Below are 22,673 nucleotides of genomic sequence, written 5' to 3'. Positions count from 1 at the left end.
TTTTAACCACCCTTTCAAATGCAAACTTCAAAGAATTATATATTTGCACCCCTAGGTCCTTCTGTTCTTTCTTGCTATAACTAGTTTCTTGGTCAACTGAGGACATGATATATTGTATTATGATGACTGCTAATCTTTGTACAGATTATCTTCCTATTTCTTGATCAAATAAAATGTTTTTAAATATTTATGTTAACAATAATACAAGTTTACAATGAAAAGTCTGTACAGTTCTTGATTTTTACTTCCGTATTGCAAATAAAAAAAACTTTGTCAATACTACAACATTGTAATTATCATTAAAAATGCAGCCATTTCTGAAGAAGAATCAAAGTAATGGGTTTCGATGAAGACTTTCCACAAATGCTGCCAGATCTGCTGAGTTTCTCCAGCAATTTCTGTTCTTGTTTCAGATCTCCAGTATCTACAATTCTTTGTTTATCAAAGTAATGGCTGGTTAATATATCAGACCACTCTAATTGCTAATGATTACAGAAAGTTGATGGTGATGATCTTAGAGGTTACTCACCTCTCTGCTGCGCAATGGTGCATGGAGAAAGACATCTGAGAGGAAGAAAATAATAATATGGTCACTGCCTTTATAATTTAGTGAGCAAAGAGCCTGATATTCTCTGCTTTGTAATTTTGTACCAGTACCAAATGCCAAGGGCAAAAGCGAAGTGATGGAGCTGGCTAGTTTAAAATTAACATCAAATTATTGGAAGGAAGCAGAGTAAGCTACAGTAGACCTGTAATTCAATCTCTCGTTTAACCTCACAGTTTATAATGTAATTCAATCCTCTTGATTGGATTACTCTCTTGTAATCTGCTCCCATGCACCCAGTATCTCTTACGTAATGTGAATCTTCTGTTACATGTTCACTTTTGCACTTTAGCTCCATCTCTCTTACATGTTTTGTTGTTTTTGTTTCTACCTAAACATAAATTTATCATTTTAATCTTCAAAAACACTTGGAAGTCAATGAAAGACTGTATTTGTGATTGTGAACTGAAATGGGAAAACGTTGGTTTTAAAATCAATGATTGTGGGAGGAATTGCTGCACTTTTAAAAAGCAAGTTACTGAACTTCATTGTAAATCACATTTACACTGCTGCTGTGTTCAAGCAGGGGACGAAGCTGTTTTGTAATTGGGCAAAGGGGGTATATGCAAAGTTATATCCATCAGAAACAGATTGCTGATTGGTCTCTGGAGTTTGATACCAGTGTGGAAGTCAAAACCCATCAACCTGATAACAACTATCTGGTGGACCTCTGTACAGCTGAATGGATGGGAACGATACTGGCAAAAGACTTCAGACTGCTGAAGTCCCTCTCTCTAGTAAAATACCTCAAGCATGAGCAAAGACAATATATTTTCCCCCTCATTGCTGTAAACCATAAATCAAATACCTCATAATTTGTGAACAAGTTGCTCTGTGCCTCCTGTGACAAAGTAAGAGAACCTGAAGGAAAAGATCAGAGAACTGAAGGACTTGGGAAACTAAAGGAAAGCTCCATCAAATCCTGAGGACTGTGCTATTGAGCTGCTTCTTTAGTATTGTTTTCCTTTGACCCATACTGTCAATTTTTTTTATTGCCTGTGTGTGTTTGTATTAGGTTTGAGAATGAAGTTAGAGTTTTAACTATTAGAGTTCTATGTCAACAAATTATGGTTGCTCACCTGCAATGAAAATCTATTTGGTACTTATTAAGTACAGAAAACTGGTCCATATTTTGTGTTAATATGGATCTGACAGGTAAACTGCAGACTTTCTGTACTTTGATAAAATATTGAATTTTTGTGAAGCCTCTGGGAATAGTGGTAGTTGATTTCCAACATCCTATCCCAGTGAGGCATAACAGTATTCTGAGCATGAACCTAAATATTACTGTGAAATTTCTAAAAGAAATGTCATCTTGGGATTTCTCTGGACCTTCACTTTTCATGTTCAAAGTATTGATTGCATTGAAATTTCAAACAAAATAGACAAACATTTTAAGCTTTCATTGGTTACTATAAACATATTAATTCCTATGCTGTGATGTAGTAATTTCCTACATCACCTAAATTCTTTTGTGATTATTGCATATTTAACCAAATTTCATAAAGTTGTTAACTGAGCACCAGATCATTTAAAAAAAGGTCAGGCTGGCTGCTGTCATATACTGTGTTGCTACTTTGTTACTGTCCATACAGCTTAATAGCTGAGCTTACAAATATCCCAGATAATATTAAACCGTCCAGCAAAGGAGGGCTGATTGGGAACATAATTCCATAGAAGAAAGTGAGGACTGCAGATGCTGGAGACCAGAGTTGAAAGATGTGGTGCTGGAAAAACACAGCAGGCCAGGCAGCATCCGAGGAGCAGGAGAATCAACGTTTCGGGCATAAGCCCTTCTTCAGGAATGAGGCTGGTGTGCCAAGCAGGCTGAGATAAAGGGTAGGGGGGAGGGAATTTGGGGAGGGGCGCTGGGAATACGATAGGTGGAAGGAGGTGAGGGTGAGGGTAATATGCTGGAGAGGGGGTGGGGGGCGGAGAGGTCGGGAAGAAGATTGCAGGTCAAGAGGACGGTGCTGAATCGGGGGCTTGGGACTGAGATAAGGTGGGGGGAGGGGAAATGAGGAAGCTGGAGAAATCTACATTCATCCCGTGTGGTTGGAGGGTTCCTAGGCGGAAGATGGGGCGCTCTTCCTCCAGGCGTCGTATGGTCAGGGTCTGGCGATGGAGTAGGCCAAGGACCTGCATGTCCTTGGCAGAGTGGGAGGGGGAGTTAAAGTGTTCAGCCACGGGGCGGTTGGGTTGGTTGGTGCGGGTGTCCCAGAGGTGTTCCCTGAAACGTTCCACAAGTAGGTGGCCTGTCTCCCCAATGTCTCCTCCATTGCCAGACCCTGACCACACGCCTGGAGGAAGAGCGCCTCATCTTCCGCCTAGGAACCCTCCAACCACACCGGATGAATGTAGATTTCTCCAGCTTCCTCATTTCCCCTCCCCCCCACCTTATCTCAGTCCCAACCCCCGGATTCAGCACCGCCCTCTTGACCTGCAATCTTCTTCCCAACCTCTCCGCCCCCACCCCCTCTCCAGCCTATCACCCTCACCCCCACCTTCTTCTACCTAACGTATTCCCAGCGTCCCTCCCCCAAATTCCCTCCCCCCTACTCTTTATCTCAGCCCACTTGGCACACCAGCCTCATTCCTGAAGAAGGGCTTATGCCCGAAACGTCAATTCTCCTGCTCTTCGGATGCTGTCTGACCTGCTGTGTTTTTCCAGCACCACATTTTGCAACATAATTCTATATTCTACCAAGCTTCACAATTGGAGTACTTAGATCAGTGCACATGATAGTTTTTCATCTTCTTCACTCCCAGGAGTTCGATAAAAGCAATGTGCACTAGCAGAGTTGGGATTTCATACAGACTCTACAAATGCCTGGTGAAAATATTGTGGTCCTAACAGAGTGTCAGAAATTTCATGTAATTTTAAAGGAAATCATTTTCTTAGTTCAGACATTTTCACAAGAATGCTGAAGAATAAACATGTTTTGAGGTGTCATATAAACAAATATTCTGGAAGGGGTCACCATAAGATTTTTCTGCTCTGAGCATTCACGAGGGATAATTACATAAGGCATACATTGTCATAGTTGTCTCTGGTTGTATCCTGTTGTTATGCCACCTAAGATGCAGACCAAAACAAAAATGCAAGAGTGCAATTACAACTGTTAATTACATAGCAGTGCTGCTGTGTTTACTGGGAAAATACACTAAAAAAATGAAAATGACCTGGTTACAAGTCAGTAAAAAGTTGAATATTATTTGAATTAAAAAGCTGATCATCAGCAGGTAGATGTGGGGCATTGAAGTAAACCTTGTAATTTCACAGAAGTGCACTTGACAAGTTGATTTATCATCTGTGGTGGGGAAAGAACATCTGAAATTGAATGTAGGAGTAATATTGTACGCATATCATGCAAAATATGTGACTCATGGCTATGTTTCATAGTCTACTACTTAAGAACATTTATCATTTCCTTAACTATCCTATATGAAAGCTGTTACAGTTTAGGAACATAACTAACACCAATCCTTTTCTTGTCTGCAAATATGCTGCGACACAATTGGAAGTCTAGGGAGCTTCATTTCATTCTGATCTGGATTCGCTTCAGGTGGATTTACACCAAATTACTTTGCCTTCATTAAAAAGCAAAAGCCTGATCTGTAAATACCTGTACCATAGGCCAACAACTCTGGAGGAAAAGAATCACAGCTCTTACTGGAACTTCCAAATTCACATTTTGGAGAGAGAATGTCTTAACCAAACTGGGATTATAATAAGGGAACTGTAAAAGCATTGATTAATATCCACTGTGGACTATTTGCTGTAATGCAGGATTTAAATAGTCTGTTTAAAGTTATCTTCGGGCCTGGGATGCTGATGTAGAGAATATGCAAGCAGAAACTCAGCAGCATTATGGCTAGGTGATTCAAGAATAAAAAAAATCTATAATTTGGTATTTTTAATGTGCTGAATAATATGTTCTATTTATACTCCTTCTTTGATTACCTGGCATGGAGAAATTTCCACTGTCAGTGACATTTTAAAAATAATATATAAAAGAAAGTCAATGGGAACCTCACTGGGCAGGTCAGCAGGGTGCTGTCTCTCCAACTGTTCAAAGGATGCCAACATACAGGTCATCTGGACAAGTGTGTGTTCATTAAACCAAGCAGAAAGTCGTCCAGTGATTCAGCATCACTTTCCTAGAGATTATTCACCAGGCTGTCCTGGAAAGGTGAGAGGTTCAGTTCCCCTTGGTTAACAGTAGAGGCCCCCTTACCCTATCAGGCCAAGATGGTATGATCAAAAGTAAGCAGTGAGGGTCAGCATTTGTGGACCAGACAACAGAACCTGGCAGAAAAATGACTAATGATCTCTTGCACTCTGCAAGGTTAAGTGGTACTGTCTACTCATTGCAAACTGACATTGGGTCAATGCAGAAGGAAGTCAGACAGGACTACTACTTGCAAATCTCAGCATGAGAGGAATAGTGCACTGAATAGGAGACAGTCAACTCATCCTATCAATGTTCTATCATTCCTAGATAGTGCTCCTCCTTTCTCTAGGCAGTGCACTGCCCTTGACTTACAGATCTTTCCTCCTTTAAGCTGCCTTTGTCCCATTCTGCCCGGGAGAGTGAGCAACTCTATGTTGTAATATCTTCACTCCATTGGAGTACATACACCAGAATTCAAATCACAAATGTAGCTGTAAAATGTATTGTTGGAAGGACAAAACAGCAATAAATTACTCCCAAGTCCAGAAAGAAGTCTACCTTGTTAGATGCACACCTGTTACATAAGAACCTACGAATGAGAAGCAGGAGTAGGCAATTCAGCCAATCAAGCCTGCTCCATCATTTAAAATGTTCACGGCTGATCTCAGCCCAGCCTCAAGTCTACTTTATGCAATTGGGTATCTGAGTACATGCATGTTTATTAGGGAGAATTTAATTTGGAAGGGATACATAATTTTAGAAGTAGTCTTTTACATTTAATGAGGTACAAATAGACTTCCTGGCTCTACTATTGGGAAGGTCAACCAATTTTGGTGAAGTAGATTAGATTACTTACAGTGTGGAAATAGGCCCTTCGGCTCAACAAGTTCACACTGACCCACCGAAGCGCAACTCACCCAGACCCATTCCCCTACATTTACCCCTTCACCTAACACTACGGGCAATTTAGCATGGCCAATTCACCTAACCTGCACATTTTTGTGACTGTGGGAGGAAACCCACGCAGACACAGGGAGAATGTGCAAACCTGAGGTGGGAATTGAACCCGGGTCTCTGGCACTGGGAGGCAGCAGTGCTAACCACCATGCCTCCCATTAAGTAAGAGAACTTAATTGCCGAAGTTTATCCTACCAAGAGTAACCCTTGTGGTGTAGTGGTAATGTCCCTCCCTCTAATTCTGGTTTGGGTACAAGAGGTGTGTAGTAACATCTCTGAACAGTTTGATTAGGAAATATCTATCCAACATTAAGAATTCTCAGATTTTAGCAGGGTTGTTTTCCCCTGTTATTTTGTATTAATATATTTAATTATTATTTGCTGAGACTGTAATTTTATAGTCATATATGTTCATATATGGCATTAACATTACCAAATATATCCAGGTGTGGGTGGGGGTGGGGGATACAGTACTCACTGTTATTTCTAGTTCAGTAGTATACTTGAATTTTCTTTATCCTATTGTGGGGTGCCTGGGTCAAGGTGGGGCACTGGTTGGGCGAGGTTATGATGGATTTTTTGGAAAGGAAGTGATGCCCCCTGGGAATAAGGGGGAAGATCTCTGCTGAAATACGTTTTATATCTTTTTTTACTATTTAGAAATAGTTTTTTATTATATTGATCTGAATGTACTAAAGAGCTTTTATTTTTGTGAATTTTATATGCTCTATGCTCGGGATATTTTGGATAGGGTTTCTTCTCCCGGTGGGTCTCGGACTTGCCCGGTGATTACAGATGATCGGTCGATTAAATGGTGCACCTGGAATGTCATGGGGAGTAATTCACCAATCAAAAGGAGGAGAATACTATCAAACCTCAAGAAAGAGAGGATCGATATAGCTCTCCTATAGGAGACACATCTATTGGATAAAAGAATAGCTGAAATTACAACAGGTAAGAGATAATTTTCCGTTCTCTCTTTCTGTGCAGGGAAAGACATTTTGGTAAACTGGGTGGCTGAGGGCCCTTATGGACTTTTGAGTTGGCACAGAATAATTATGGAATATACTCCCCCTGACTTCCTTACGAATATGGTGCACCAGGAGATAAAGCCAAATTATTCCATAAAATATGGCAGCCCTTCTTGAATTACATAAATACAGATATCTCGGTCATCCTACAAATAAGAAGCATCCCTAAATACAGGGATGCTTCTTATTTAATTGAGAGGGTGAGCCTGGCTGGTCCGGGGCCCCCTGGGAGAGGAATCCCGCATGAATACGGGTTTTGTTGTGATCTGATGTTAACACATTCTGAGCATGTATATCACTGCTCAATTTATGTGTTATCCGTTGGATTTTTTTTTTCTCTTGAATAATGTAAGAATTTTAATGATACACTCTGGTTAGTTGTAAGTTAGATGAGTAGTTAGTTGAGTTTTGTCTTTTTTTTCTATTGGTATTTCTGTTTTCTTGTTTGATAGATTTTGGTTATTATTTATTTAAGATTTAACTGTATATCAATGTATATACTTGGGATTTTTTTTAGTTTTCTTTTGGAATAAAAAGAGTTCTCAGTTTTGGCCTCTGGCCCAAGAAGGTCACCCAGCCTCCCTTTCTTCTTACCTCCTTAAGGATGGAAGATTCGATCCTATGGCTGCTGAATAATGCTTCTTTATCACTTGGTTTTTGACAATGGTTTAAAAATATTTCGTTGGCCATAAAATGCTTTGGGACATTCTGAGATTGTGGAAACCATTATAGAAATGCAATTCTTTTATTTCTTTTGAAGAAATTGTAAATGGACGAGAAAGTGTTTGTTGCAAGTGATAAATCAGTAATGTTTTTAGATTCTGTGATACATAAAAGGCATTCACTTGATACTGAAATCAAACTAATGTGTCGTAGAATTGATTTTTTTGTCCAGTTATTTCTTTCATAGAATTCCACCTCCTGTATTTAGGGATGCTTCTTATTTGCAAGGACTGAGTAGGGATAGTCAACATGGCTTTATGCATGGGAAATCATGTCTCACAAACTTGATTGAGTTTTTTTGAAGAAGCAACAAAGAGGATTGATGAGGGCAGAGCGGTAGATGTGATCTATACGGATTTAAGTAAGGCGTTCGACAAGGTTCCCATGGGAGACTGGTTAGCAAGGTTAGATCTCATGGAATACAGAGAGAACTTGCCAATTGGATACAGAACTGGCTCAAAGGTAGAAGACAGAGGTTGTGGTGGAGGGTTGTTTTTCAGACTGGAGGCCTGTGACCAGTGGAGTGCCACAAGGATCGGTGCTGGGTCCACTACTTTTCATGATTTATATGATTTGAATGTGAGCATAACAGGTATGGTTAGTACGTTTGCAGATGACACCAAAATTGGAGGTGTAGTGGACAGTGAAGAAGGTTACCTCAGATTACAATGGGATCTTGATCTGATGGGCCAATAGGCTGAGAAGTGGTATAGAATCATAGAGGCATAGAGACGTACATCATGGAAACAGACCCTTCAGTCCAACCTGTCCATGCCGACCAGATATCCCAACCTAATCTAGTCCCACCTGCTAGAACCCAACCCATATCCCTCAAAACCCTTCCTATTCATATACCCATCCAAATGCCTCTTAAATGTTGCAATTGTAACGGCCTCCACCACATCCTCTGGCAGCTCATTTCATACATGTACCACCCTGTGCGTGAAAAAGTTGCCCCTTCGGTCTCTTTTATATCTTTCCCCTCTCACCCTAAACCTATGCCCTCTAGTTCTGGACTCCCCGACCCCAGGGAAAATACTTTTTGTCTATTTATCCTATCCATGCCCCTCATAATTTTGTAAACCTCTATAAAGGTCACCCCTCAGCCTCCGACGCTCCAGGGAAAATAGCCCCAGCCTGTTCAGCCTCTCCCCATAGCTCAAATCCTCCAACCCTAGCAACATCCTTGTAAATCTTTTCTGAACCCTTTCAAGTTTCACAATAGGAAGGAGACCAGAATTGCATGCAAAATTCCAACAGTGGCCTAACCAATGTCCTGAACAGACACAACATGACCTCCCAACACCTGTACTCAATACTCTGACCAATAAAGGAAAGCATACCAAACGCCTTCTTCACTATCCTATCTACCTGCGACTCCACTTTCAAGGAGCTATGAACCTGCACTCAAAGGTCTCTTTGTTCAGCAACACTCACTAGGACCTTACCATTACGTGTATAAGTGCTTTCCCAAAATGCAGCACCTCACATTTATCTGAATTAAACTCTATCTGCCACTTCTCAGCCATTTGGCCCATCTGATCAAGATCCTGTTGTAATCTGAGATAACCCTCTTTGCTGTCCACTACACCTCCAATTTTGGTGTCAACTGCAAATTTACTAACTGTACCTCTTATGCTCGCATCCAAATCATTTATGTAAATGACAAAAAGTAGAGGACCCAGCACCAATCCTTGTGGCATTCCACTGGTCACAGGCCTCCAGTCCAAAACAACCCTCCACCACCACCCTCTGTCTTCTACCTTTGAGCCAGTTCTGTATCCAAATGGCTAGTTCTCCCTGTATTCCATGAGATCTAACCTTGCTAATCCGTCTCCCATGGGGAACCTTGTCGAACGTCTTACTGAAGTCCATATAGATCACATCTACTGTTCTACCCTCATCAATCTTCTTTGTTACTTCTTCAAAAAACTCAATCAAGTTTGTGAGACATGATTTCCCATGCACAAAGCCATGTTGACTAACCCTAATCAGTCCTTGCCTTTCCAAATACATGTACATCCTGTCCCTCAGGATTCCCTCCAACAACTTGCCCACCACTGAGGTCAGGCTCACCGGTCTATAGTTCCCTGGCTTGTCTTTACCGCCCTTCTTAAACAGTGGCACCACGTTTGCCAACCTCCAGTCTTCCGGCACCTCACCTGTGACTATCGATGATACAAATATCTCAACAAGAGGCCCAGCAATCATTTCTCTAGCTTCCCACAGAGTTCTTGGGTACACCTGATCAGGTCCTGGGGATTTATCCACTTTAACCATTTTCAAGGCATCCAGCACTTCCTCCTCTGTAATGTGGACATTTTGCAAGATGTCACCATCTATTTCCCTACACTCTATATCTTCCATCTCCTTTTCCACAGTAAATACTAATACAAAATATTCATTTAGTATCTCCCCCATTTTCTGTGGCTCCACACAAAGGCCGCCTTGCTGATCTTTGAGGGGCCCTATTCTCTCCCTAGTTAACCTTTTGTTCTTAATATATTTATAAAAACCCTTTGGATTCTCCTTAATTCTATTTGCCAAAGCTACCTCATGTCCCCTTTTTGCCCTCCTGATTTCCCTCCTAAGTATACTCCTACTTCCTTTATACTCTTCTAAGGATTCACTCAATCTATCCTGTCAATACCTGACATATGCTTCCTTCTTTTTCTTAACTCAATTTCTTTAGTCATCCAGCATTCCCTATACCTACCAGCCTTCCCTTTCACCCTGACAGGAATATACTTTGTCTGGATTCTTGTTATCTAATTTCTGAAGGCTTCCCATTTTCCAGCCATCCCTTTACCTGCGAACATCTGCCTCCAATCAGCTTTTGAAAGTTCTTGCCTAATACTGTCAAAATTGTCCTTTCTCCAATTTAGAACTTCAACTTTTAGATCTGGTTCATCCTTTTCCATCACTATTTTAAAACGAATAGAATTAGAGTCACTGGCCCCAAAGTGCTCCCCCACTGACACCTCAGTCACCTGCCCTGCCTTATTTCCCAAGAGTAGGTCAAGTTTTGCATCTTGTCTCGTAGTTACATCCACATACTGAATCAGAAACTTGTAGACGGAGTTTAATTTAGATAAATGCGAGGTGCTGCATTTTGGGAAAGCAAATCGTAGCGGGACTTATACACTTAATGATAAGGCTCTAGGGAATGTTCTAGGGAATGTTACTGAACAAAGAGACCTTGGGGTGCAGGTTCATAGTTCCTTGAAAGTGGAGTCGCAGGTAGATAGGATAGTGAAGAAGGCATTTGGTATGCTTTCCTTTATTGGTCAGAGTATTGAATACAGGAGTTGGGAGGTCATGTTGCGGCTGTACAGGACATTGGTTAGGCCACTGTTGGAATTTTGCATGCAATTCTGGTCTTCTTCCTATCGGAAAGATGTTGTGAAACTTGAAAGGGTTCAGAAAAGATTTACAAGGATGTTGCTAGGGTTAGACGATTTGAGCTATAGGGAGAGGTTGAATAGGCTGGGGCTGTTTTCTCTGGAACATCGGAGGCTGAGGGTGACATTATAGAGGTTTATAAAAGCATGTGGGGCATGGATAGGATAAATAGACAAAGTCTTTTCCCTCGGGTGGGGGAGTCCAGAAGTAGAGGGCATAAGGGGCAACTTTTTCACGCAGTGGATGGTACATGTATGGAATGAGCTGCCAGAGGAAGTGGTGGAGGCTGGTACAATTGCAAAATTTAAAAGGCATTTGGATGGGTATATATGAATAAGAAGAGTTTGGAGGAATATGGGCGAGGTGCTGGCAGTTGGGACTAGATTGGGTTGGGATGTCTGGTCGGCATGGACAAATTGGACCGAATGGTCTGTTTCCCTGCTGTACATTACAATGCCTCTGTCTAATTTTATAAAGATTCTGGAGTCTCCATGTGACTTTGGCAATTTAAAATTTTGGCATATATGAAACAGAATGCATCCTTAGTAACAGATGTTCTAATTTTCCAGACTGTGAATTATATTAGGGTATAGTATTACAGTTTTAGCAGCACTCCAGTACCCAGTTTACTGGCTAATCTTCAGTTTTCTTTAAAAAACAGGGATTTTATGACGCATCTCGGGACTGGAAACTGGGTATCCAGTTTCATAGGTAGGGACACTATCACATTGCCACAGAGCCCAATGGCTGCTCCTCATTTGTATCCTGGATCTTCTTTGTGTGTTTTTTTAAATAATCTGCTCAATTGGCACTCCTCTGAAGCAGGTGGGATTTAAAGCTGGGCTTTCTCGCTGAAAGGCAGCAACTCAATCACTGTACCACAAGAGCTCTCTGTTTGGTCCTCACTTCTTCCCCGTCAGGAGATCACCTTTGGACTATCTTTTTTTTCCATCTATTAACCATTACCAATAAATCACTTGTATGCTCTGATTGATTAATATATGTGCAAAGCCCATTGAGGACCATGCAGAACTCTCAAAGGTGAGGGGCAGGAAAGGAGGGGGGAGAAGGGGGCTTAATCTAAATGGAGTTGGATTGGACATTCTTTATTTGTACCCAGGATCATGAATGTCAGGTGGCTGTTTAACAAGATAAATATTTCCCCTGACCATAAGCCCTTAGTCACATATCTTTCAAAAAAGACTTGCATTTAAATCGCATCTTTCACAACCACCAGACACCCCGAACTGTTTTAAAGCCAGTTTTATACTTTTGGTAGGGATTTCACTGACTCAATGCAGCAGCTAATTTGTATAAAGCAAGCTCTTGCAAAAAAAAAACCCTATGGTATTAACCAGGTTATGTGCTTTTTGTGACATTGATTGAGGGATAAATATTAGACATGTCAGTGCAATTCAGAAGAGTGCCATAGGATCTTTGCTGTGTACCTGAGAGGGCAGATTGTACCAAACTGTAACCAATATTAAATCTTGTCTAAAATATAGCATCTTCACCAGTTGCAGCACTTGCTCAGTATTGGAATTTTCCTTTTATTCAATCATGGGATGAGGGCATCATTGGTTAGGCCACCATTTATTCCGCATCCCTAATTGCCCAGGGAGCAGCTAAGAGTAAACCACATTGCTGCAGGTCTGGAGTTACATGTAGGCTAGACCAGGTAAGGATGACAGTTTCTCTCCCTAATGGACATTAGTGAACCAGATGGATTTTTCCCAACAATGGATTCATGGCTATCATTGTACTCTTAATTCCAGATTTTTACTGAATTCAAATTCCACTATCTGCCACGGCAAGATTCATATCCAGATGCCCATAACATCAGCTGGGTTGCTGGTTTAACAGTGCAGCAATAATACCATTAGACCATCACCTCCCCTTAATGGATGTCTATCTTGATTTGTGCATTTAGGTCCTGTATGATAAGCACAACTGGACAGTATTAATAAAAAGGCAAAACTCTTGTCAAATTTGCCATTATAATTGTGGTGGCTTTATTGCCAAACTGACTGTGATTAATCTACTGTTTACTATTTATAGTTTTGCATGTGGTTTAATTATTTACCTAATTCTATATGTACCAACAGACCTCTAACTAAAACTAAATACTAACATGGATGTTCATTTTCTCAGGTTGCATATGTAGAGAGTGAATGCCAAGTAGGATATTACAGCCAAGCCCAAGCCTGCTCTCATGCAATGACCAAAGTTCAATTTTTTATTTAACTACTTTCTAATCAACTGTTCAACGATGTTATTACACACCCTGGAGCATCCCAGTTCAAAGATAGGGACAAAACTATTGTGCCACAAAACTGCCCTGCAATGTCCAAAGTTCACATTCACATTTTCACTTGGGATTAGGTGATAAGAATCAGGAAGAGAAATTACATGTGATTGTTATTCCCTCTTTTCCATATCGAGGTCACTGGGAACAGTTGTCCTGACTATGATCAGCACACTTGGAGAGCTGGCACAGATACACAGGCTGTAGGGCCATCTTTGAAATGAGACATAATCAAGTCTCAGAAGAGATTTACCAGGATGTTGCTTGGAATGGAGGGTTGAGTTATAAGGAGAGGCTGGGACTTTTTCCACTGGAGCACAGGAGGTTGAGGGGTGACCTTATATAAAGGTTCATAAAGTCATGAGGGGCATAGATGAAGTGAATAGCCAGGTTCTTTTCCCTAGGGTGGGAATGTTCAAGACTAGAGGGCATATGTTTAAGGTGAGAGGAGAAAGATTTAAAAACGACGAGGGACAATTGCTTTACAGAGACTGGTTCACGTATGGCATGAACTTCCAGAGCAGTGGTGAATGCTGGTTCAGTTACAACATTTAAAAGACATTTATTGAAGTATATGAGTAAGAAATGTTTGGAGGGATATGGTCAAGTGCAGATAGGTGAGACTAGTTTGGGATTATGGTAGGCATGGACTGGTTGGACCTAAAAGTCTGTTTCCATCCTGTGTGACTCTATAATTTTATAGTATGATATTCTGAAAGGGAAATCACGTTTAACTAAGTTACCAAAGTACTTTGAGGAATAAACAGTAATGTAAATAACAGGGAACTCATGTCCTGTACTTAGATTTCCAGAAGGCATTTGACAAGTTGCTACATCAGAGGTCACTATGGAAAATAAAAGCCCATGATGTAGGGAGAACATATAAATATGAAAATAGAAAGCAGACATTGGGTCTAAATGGGTCATTTTCAGTTGACAGGACGTGATAAGTTGAAAAATGTGCTGCTGGAAAAGCACAGCAGGTCAGGCAGCATCCAAGGAGCAGAAGAATCGACGTTTCTCCCGAAACATCGATGATTCCTGAAGAAGGGCTTATGCCCGAAACGTCAATTCTCCTACTTCTTGGATGCTGCCTGACCTGCTACGCTTTTCTAGCAACACAGTTTTCAGCTCTGATCTCCAGCATCTGCAGTCCTCACTTTCTCCAGGATGTGATGAGTGGTGCACCATATCATCAATGTTCAGGTCTCAACTTTTAAAAATGACTTGGATAAAGGATCAAACATATTGTTGCTAAATTTGCTATGATGCAAAGATAGATAGGAAAGTAAGTTGAGAAGAGGAGATAAGGAGTCTGTGCAGGTTAAGTGATTTACAAAAAAATTAACAGATGAATTATAATATCAAAAAATGTGAACTTGTTCACTTTGGAAGAGAGAATAGAAAAGCAGCATGTTATTTAAATGAAGTTAAAAATCACAAAACTCTGACATAATAATGGATTTAGGTGTCCAAATGAGTTATAAAAAGATACTATGCAGGTATAGCAAGTCATTAAAAAGGCAAATAGAGTGTTGTTGTTTATGGGCCTATATCAATAGAGCTTAGAAGAATGAGAGTTAATCTTATTGTAATATACAAGATACTAAAGGGATCTGGATTTTTCCCTTGATGGGAGAGTCTAGAGCTATGATTAAAATTAAGGAGGTTTTTTTTCTCTCATAGGGTTGAGTCTGGATAAATCTTCCCCAAAGAATGGTGGAGGCAGAATCATTTAATACTTTTAAGGCAAAGGTAGATAGTTTTTTGAGTGACAAGGAAATTAAAGATTATCGAGGGTGCATGGGAAAGTGGAGTTGAGGCCACAGCAGATCAGCTATTATATTATTAAAAAGTAGAGACATTTTAGAATGGCCTGCTCCCAATGTGTGTGTTTGTAATTAGCTTCTACAACTAATTTATATTGAAATGCATAAGGTACAAGGCAGCTGTTGGTTGTTACGTTTTCCTTTCCCCTAATAATTAAGACTTAGGACACTCTATTGTGTTGTTGCATAATGCGACCAACAATTGTGTAGATTGTTGCTTTTGAAAGAACATGGTTATCAGAAAGTGCAGAACAGGGAACCTGCTAGCCTACTTCCCACTTAAGTAACAAAGTTACAAGCAAGAGTACATTTCATGAGAAGAATGAAGAATAATACTAATTCAATTGTTTCTCGTTCCAGAATCTTTCATATAAGTAACATAGTAATTTACTCTGGGAGAACAATACTGGTTCATCGTTCTAGACTGATGACCAGCAAGAAGGTTACAACGAAGTAATGTACAGTGTTACTTAGCTAGAAATAGAGCACAGTATACAGTTATGGAAGGATGTGGTTGCATTACAGAGAGTGCAGAATGGATTCACCTGGATATTGCCTGGGCTGGAGCAGTTCAGCTACGAAGAGAGACTAGATAGGCTGAGGTTATTCTCCTTAGAGCAGAGAAAGTTGAGGGGGGATATGATTGTGATGTACAATGTATTTAGGGGTAGACAGGCTTAGAAGACATTTTTTCCCCTTAGTAGAGATAAACAGATGGCATAATTTCAAGATAAGCAGCAGGAAGTTCACAGGAGAGCTGACAAATTTTTTTCCCACCAAGAGGGTTATGGGTATCTGTAACTCATTGCCTAAAAGGGTGATGGAGGCAAGAATGCTCAAGATATTTAAGAAGTATTTAAGTGAACACTTGAAATGCCATAGCATACAAGACTATGGGTCAAGTGCTGCAAAATGAGATTAGAATAGATGGATGTTTTATAACTGGTTTGAATACGTTAGATCAATGGGCTTCTTTCTTTGCTGTTAAAACTCTATTACTGTGACCTAATTATCTTTCTGTTGTGTGACATATCTCTATATTTCATTGCTGCCCTGTTTTCAAAAACAGTGACATGGAAAACAAGGGCAACCACTTTCATTACTCCTACGGCACAGGAGCTCAGGGACCTGCACCAGGGACCCAGGTTCGATTCTGGCCTCGGGCAACCGTCTGTGTGTAGTTTGCACATTCTCCCAGTGTCTGCGTGAGTTTCCTCCAGTTTCCTCCCACAATCCAAAGATGTGCAGGTCAGGTGAATTGGCCAGGCTAAATTGCCCAGTGTGTCAGTGGTGATTATAGGGTAGGGTAATGGGTCTCGGTGGGTTACTCTTCTGAGGGTCGGTGTTGGGCCGAAGGGCCTGTTTCCATACTGTAGGGAATCTAATCTACTATATTTAATGCTGTATTATGAGATTTAATTATAAGGACAAACTTAAAAGATTATGTTCAAATTAAAAACTAACTAATAGCAATCAAAAATAAAAACAGAAGGACTGGAGACTTGGCAAGTTTGCATCATCTGTGGAGAGAAAAACAGAACTCCATTCCTCTTCCTCCAAATACTGCCAGAACTACCAAGTTTCTTCAGCACTTCTGTTTTTATTTCAGATTTTCAGCATTTGCAGTATTTTGCTTTTCAATGATAGATATAAATTTATGCAGAAGTGACATTCCTAATTCTGTGACATGGATCTAAATGTCCAAGATTTTTTTAAATAGTTCTGTACAAATGGCTGTTAATTCATCTCAAAACTGTGGACGTCAGGGGTAAATTTTTAGAACTGTATAAATTTACAAAGTGTGGAGAACAGTTGGCCCTTTTGGAGAATTTCCACTAGAGGTCTGGGAAGTGCTGAGGGCAGTAGCAAATGTATAGCCACAATTTTAATTTCCTGGTCACTGACCTGATTGTTCTACCTGGTCACTGTCTGAGATCAAACCAGACTGTTTGCAACTTTGTCATCCCTATTTCACTCTGAGCTGAGCTTCTGATTCCATATTCACTTAATCACCAACACTGCCTGTTTCCATCTCTATAAATATCACCTTTCTGCCCCTGCCGCAGCTCATCTGTGGTTGAAACCATCACCTCTTACTCTTTAGACTTTTACACTTGACCTTACACATTACTCTTACACTTGACTATTCCATCATTTTCCTTGTTAATCTTCCACGATGTACTTGTCCATAAGTACTGTTGGGGCAGCATGGTCCTCAGTGGTTAGCACTGCTGCCTCACAGAGCCAGGGACCCGGGTTTGATTCCTGCCTTGGGCAACTTGGAGTGTGCACATGCTCCCCATGTCTGGGTTTCGTCCGGGTGCTCCGGTTTCCTCCCACAATCCATAGATGAGCAGGTCAGGTGAACTGGCCATGCTAAATTGCCCATAGTGTTAGGTGCATTAGTCAGGGTAATTATTGTGAGTGGGTCTGGTGAGTTACTCTTAGGAGGGTTCGTGTGGACTTGTTAGGCTGAAGGGCCTGTTTCCATACTGTAGGGAATCTAATCTAAATCTCAGCTCATCCAACATCCAAGATGTGTCATCCAATTTACACCAAATCCCATCCACCTACCACCACTGCATTAGCTGCCTACATTAGCTCCTAAACAAAACTTGAAAAGCTAAAAAAAACAGATTTGGCAACATCTGTGAAAAGAGAAACAAGAGTTAATGTTTCAGGCATCTCTTCTGATCTGAAATGTGAATTAAGTTTATCTCTCCATGCATTGTTGTGAAACCTGCTCAGCATTTTATTTTTCTGGCTTCCAGTAAGTATTTTGCTGTTGTATAGTGGCTCTCAATCCATGCCATCCTCCATTGGCTCACCTTTCCTTTTCTCTATTACTCCTTCCAACCCTACAGCTCTCTGAAGTCTCAGCATTTTTCCAATTCTGGCCTCCAAAACAGCCATGATTTTCATTAGCCCATTATTGACAGCTATGCCTCAGCTGCCAGCCCATAAAATCTCTATTTTTCTCCTCAAACCTGTTATTCCTTGTGCGCTCTCTTTCTTTAGAATGCTGTTTAGTATCCACCTATTTGGCAAAGCTTTTGTCATATTTGATATGACTCAGTGTCAGATTATGTTTGATAACCCTCCACTGGACTTGCACACAATGTATTTAACCTAATAAAAACTTCCCAAAGTACTTGTTTCAATGGAGCATTAGGATCATTTCACTAGGGTGAAGGCAATATACAAGTGTGAATTGTTTTGTTACTGGAATCATGCACAGCAATTAGGTTCAAGGTTTGTCCTCAGTCACATATGGTCAGTTGTTCTCAGGATGGGCTAAATCAGGCAAGATTTCTGTTCCAAAGCATTATACAGGATTTAGGGTTGACCCTTGACATTGCCTATGTTAATTAATGACCTGGAAGGTTTCACTGTCAAGGCTCATGTGAGTACTGTATTTAGGTTATTAGTACTCAGCAGTACTGATACCACAGGAACAGTGACAAAAGAACAGAAAGCTTGCATTTATATGATGCCTTTCACAACTATAATTCAAAAATACTTTACAGCCAATTAAGTGATTTTGAATCATGGATGAAGGAAACGGAGCAGCAATTTGGACCACAAACTTAAATGTGTTAATGACCAGATAATCTGTTATTACTGGTATTAATTTAAGGATAAGTATTGGACACAATTCAAGTCTAACTCCCTAGCTTCTTTCCAAAACAGTGCCATGGGAACTATTATGTTCACCCGAGAGAGCAGATTGGCATCTCATTCAAAAGACAGCACCTTTGGCAATACAATTACTCACTATTTACCCTAGGGTTATTAGTCTAGATGTTCACGCTCAAGCCTCAAGAGTGCAATTAAGTCACAACGTTCTGACTGAGAGGCGAGAGTGTAAATGGTGAGTTGCACTGACACTCAGCACCCTAGCAGAGTCAGTTAAAAGAACGAAATTACCTGTAATACCTCAACACATTCTCAGATTTCTCAAAGTATGTTACGATCAATGGATCATCTTGCCTGGAGGGGAAATAAAATCTAAAAAAAAATATTGGAAATGAACATACTGGGTGTACTGCAGTTTCTCTCCGAAATGTGTGATTCATAAGTTTTGCTGATTTTTCCTTCTCCTTACTATGTTGGTGAAACTGACCACAAACTGCAATTGAATGAATAACAGAAAAGGTCGTGAATGAAGTTGACCAGAATTCTCTCGCGGAGGAATTTATCCTGAGAAATGAAGGAAAATAAAATTAATGAGAACAAAATGTAGCTGGCAGTGCACTTAGATTCGGTGATCTGGTGCCCCGTGTCTGTGCAGCGTAGTACTCCTTGAAAAACGCCTGAAAATAGCAAATTCGTTACATGAAGCAGGAAGTGAGAAGTCGTTCTCGTCCTGACATTGAGAAACTGTTACATTTCCGGTTACAATGTAGCGGGGTCTTTTTTTCCTCTTTGTCTGCTGGGATTTATCCAGGCACCTGTTGCACAAAGAAAGAGCAGGTTAAGAAGTTCTGAAACTTTTTTTAGGTCGTGTGAAAAATTCTTCATATATATACACTTTTAAAAATAAAAAAAAATTGATCGTTAAACTCTGTTTCATCACGAGTGTGAGTAAATCCTGGGGACAAATGATCCCGTTTGCATTTCACAGTTGGACGTCACTGGTTTGTCAAACCGGATTAACTCTTCTCCTCCTCCTCCCTTTTCCCGGGAACTCTGGAACATGAGGAGGAGCCGCCGAGAGACGTCAGGCTCTGCGGGGTCCTGACGGCGGTAAGCTGCTCCAATGAGCTCTCTCCACATGCGGCCACTCGAGGTCTCGCCGTGAGAAAGGCCCCTGCCACTCAACTGGTTATAAACGTGCTGCTGCCGGTGGCCGCTCGCACACATTCATTTGGGTCGAGCGACGAGCTGCTATTGTACCGCCTTGAGAGTAGCAGCATTGTGTCGCAGTCCTGCGGTTCTTCACTCCATATCACCTTTTAAACAGGCAAAACCCACAACAAAGAGAGAGGACAAAAAGTGCGAAGATTTCTCTTTAAATTATACCTACAGGGAGAAAAATAACCAAGAAGTTGAGTTTTATAAAAAATACATAATTTTTAAAAAATCCTATAGGAGTGGTTGACTCCGGGCTTTTCTCCATCCCCGCATCTCCCTTTTCTTCCTTGTGTGTCAGTTTGTTTCTGCTGAGGAAGAAATCCTCTCTGCTCCGTGGACAAGAAACCGCAACACTGAAGGAAGGAAACCTGGAGTGAAACCATGGAGAGCGCGCACACAAAGACTGTGGATGAAGTTCTAGCCTATTTTAACGTCAATGAGACAACGGGTCTTAGTTTGGATCAAGTCAAGAAACACAAGGAAAGATGGGGACCGAACGGTATGCGGTGTGATGCTTTCTGTCGGTATTGCTGTTGGTGTGTTTCGATGTGTCGCGCGTTATTCTCACCACAATCACCTCTCCCCAAGTCTCCCCCACCTCCCGGTTCGTTGTTGTAGTATTAGGCCTTATTGCAAGCTATGAAGCCGGCATCTCTGTGTAAGGCAGACCGAACATGGCTGACTCACCGCGATATCTGAATTTTAAATTGTATGAAAGTCACATTTTGTGTTTCCTTTGCCGGGGGGAGGGGGGAGGATGGTGGTTGAGAGAAATGCAGTATATCCTCAAATCTAAATATTCTGCTCTTTTCCCCGCCCCATTTTAAAAATGATTTTACATATACTTGGAACCTGAATTCCAATCATCCGTTTGGCTAAACCTGCAGCGGAGATATTTATAATTTGTCCTCCAAAATGTAATCACCGAAGATGAGGAGTGATGGTAACGCAGTCAGTTGGGTTAACATCCTTTTCTTTAATAACATGTACATTTTACTTGAGCTGAGGTGTACAACCCTTCATGGCATCATGACCGTGGGATACTCGTGGTCAAATTTTTAAAAAATATTATTTCAAGCGTGACTTTGTGTCGTCTTGAAGTCTGATGTATTTGCGTGTTTTAACGCAGTTTTCTCTTTCTCGCATATTCCATGGTGGCGCCACTCGTTAAAACAGAGCTACCTGCGGAAGAAGGTATTGTCGATCTTATGTGCTTTTATATAATTGTTCTGAATACCGAGCTGTGATTATTTTTTAGTGTTGAACTAACAGCTTTCTCTTGTCTCAGGCAAATCTTTGTGGGAACTTGTGGTAGAACAATTTGAAGACTTATTGGTTAGAATTCTACTCTTGGCAGCTTGTATATCTTTTGTGAGTACTTTTAAAATCAAAGTTATGTCAATGTCATGTTTTCTTCCCAGGGTGATTATTTTTACATACTATATTTATATACGGATTTATTGAGAAATTGAGTACTGTGCACTGAAAACTAATCTGTACCCTTGCACTAACTAATCATGATTGGAATGGTGTGTGGTATTTTAGTCCAGTCTGTCTTGATAAAAGTAAGGTGACAATTGCAGCTTTTTGACGAGGGTAAGACCGATGTCTGCAAAGATGATACACTTCTGTTGACCAAATTTGGCCAGTGACCTTCATGGGGACGTGTGGTATCTCATCTCTCCTTGACTTTTAAGGTTTATAGCATGCCAGTTAAAATGGTTTTGGGTCAACATGACAATAATAGAAAACAATGCTCAGCCATGGATTGGGTTACACTACTTAATGCAGTAGCTGTACTTGTTGTAATGGTTACCCAATGGCAGACAGAAATAAATGTTCCTGACACATGTATGAGTAACAAATGTTCTGCTAAATTTGAGTTTTAATTCAAGTAGTTATCCATTGCTGCTTTGAGGTGTAAAGTACCATCTTTGTGGATATCTGCATACATGAGCATTTATATCTCTAACAAAAATAATCACTGAAATAACTGACATCTTATAGCCTCCTTTTCATTTAAATTGGTTTAAAATCTGATTTTATATTGTTACAATGGAGTAGAAAGCAGGAATTATTTGCAAGAAAGCAAATTTAATACTTTGTATGCAATTAATCTGGGTTTGGGCAAAACATTTCTTTTGAAATAGTGTTCCACTTGATATTAACAGTTTTCATGTATCAAAGGTATTGTTGCATCCTCTGATGCAATCAAAGAGCTAAAGTTTAACTGTGAAGTGCACGAGTGACAATAGTGTGTAAAAATATTAGGGGTCAATGTTGATAAAGTTTTACTATGTTCATTACTCATTCCAGGTCATGTAGATTCAGTTTAGTAAATACTTCTGGGGGTGGGGGAAGAGCAGTTTGACTTTTAAAGTATTTATTTGGAAAAATCTTATTAGCAAAAGTGAAATAATAGCCAACAAATTCTAAATAATGCTTTCAAAACATGATTTCCAAGCAACTATTTTTTAAAAATTTGATTTTTTTGATTTAATAGATAGCAATGTATTTACCAGGGCACTTCAAGAGGGAATACTCCTTAGATATCATAGGAAGTTTTGGGGTTTTCAAGTAAAAGCCCACTGGAGAGTGTAAATCATGACAAGATAATTTTAGGAAAGGCATTGCAGTGAATGGTCTGGGTATAATGGACTATGCATAAGAGGTTCAAGCACAAATGTATTGGAAACCATTGAAGCTGCACTCTGTTCATGACTTACATGAGTTTAAGGAAGTTGGTGTACTATGCAATACTTTCTAAAGAGGCTTGGAAAGTCTTGGAAAATC

General features: G+C 40.4%; 1 protein-coding gene and 1 long non-coding RNA gene across 3 annotated transcripts in view; one reads left to right on the top strand and one right to left on the bottom strand.

The window, feature by feature from the left end:
* Positions 1 to 234: 234 nt before the first annotated feature.
* Positions 235 to 19,903, bottom strand: LOC148145381 (uncharacterized). The gene is made up of 3 exons (XR_015761262.1): positions 19,064 to 19,903; positions 530 to 564; positions 235 to 432 (listed from the first exon to the last, which is right to left on the bottom strand). It is a non-coding gene; the product is annotated as an uncharacterized LOC148145381 (long non-coding RNA).
* The window catches only part of LOC122562666 (sarcoplasmic/endoplasmic reticulum calcium ATPase 2), a 94,565-nt gene continuing 91,683 nt past the window's right edge, over positions 19,792 to 22,673 (top strand). Inside the window, exons 1-3 of one of the 2 annotated variants that reach the window (XM_088000033.1) lie at positions 19,792 to 20,379; positions 21,057 to 21,074; positions 21,169 to 21,251. In XM_088000033.1, coding sequence (XP_087856159.1) covers positions 20,262 to 20,379; positions 21,057 to 21,074; positions 21,169 to 21,251 — 219 coding nt within the window. In that variant the 5' untranslated portion in view covers positions 19,792 to 20,261. The remainder of the gene's footprint in view (positions 20,380 to 21,056; positions 21,075 to 21,168; positions 21,252 to 22,673) is intronic. The other variant, XM_043715703.2, reaches the window with a different exon arrangement.

This window comes from Chiloscyllium plagiosum, unplaced genomic scaffold, assembly GCF_037043375.1.
Source record: "Chiloscyllium plagiosum isolate Xiang-an unplaced genomic scaffold, Cpla_swu_hap1 HiC_scaffold_24, whole genome shotgun sequence".
In the NCBI taxonomy this organism is placed as follows: Eukaryota; Metazoa; Chordata; class Chondrichthyes; order Orectolobiformes; family Hemiscylliidae; genus Chiloscyllium; species Chiloscyllium plagiosum.
Note: the sequence above shows the minus strand (reverse complement) of the source record. Positions and strands in the feature narration are given on the sequence as shown.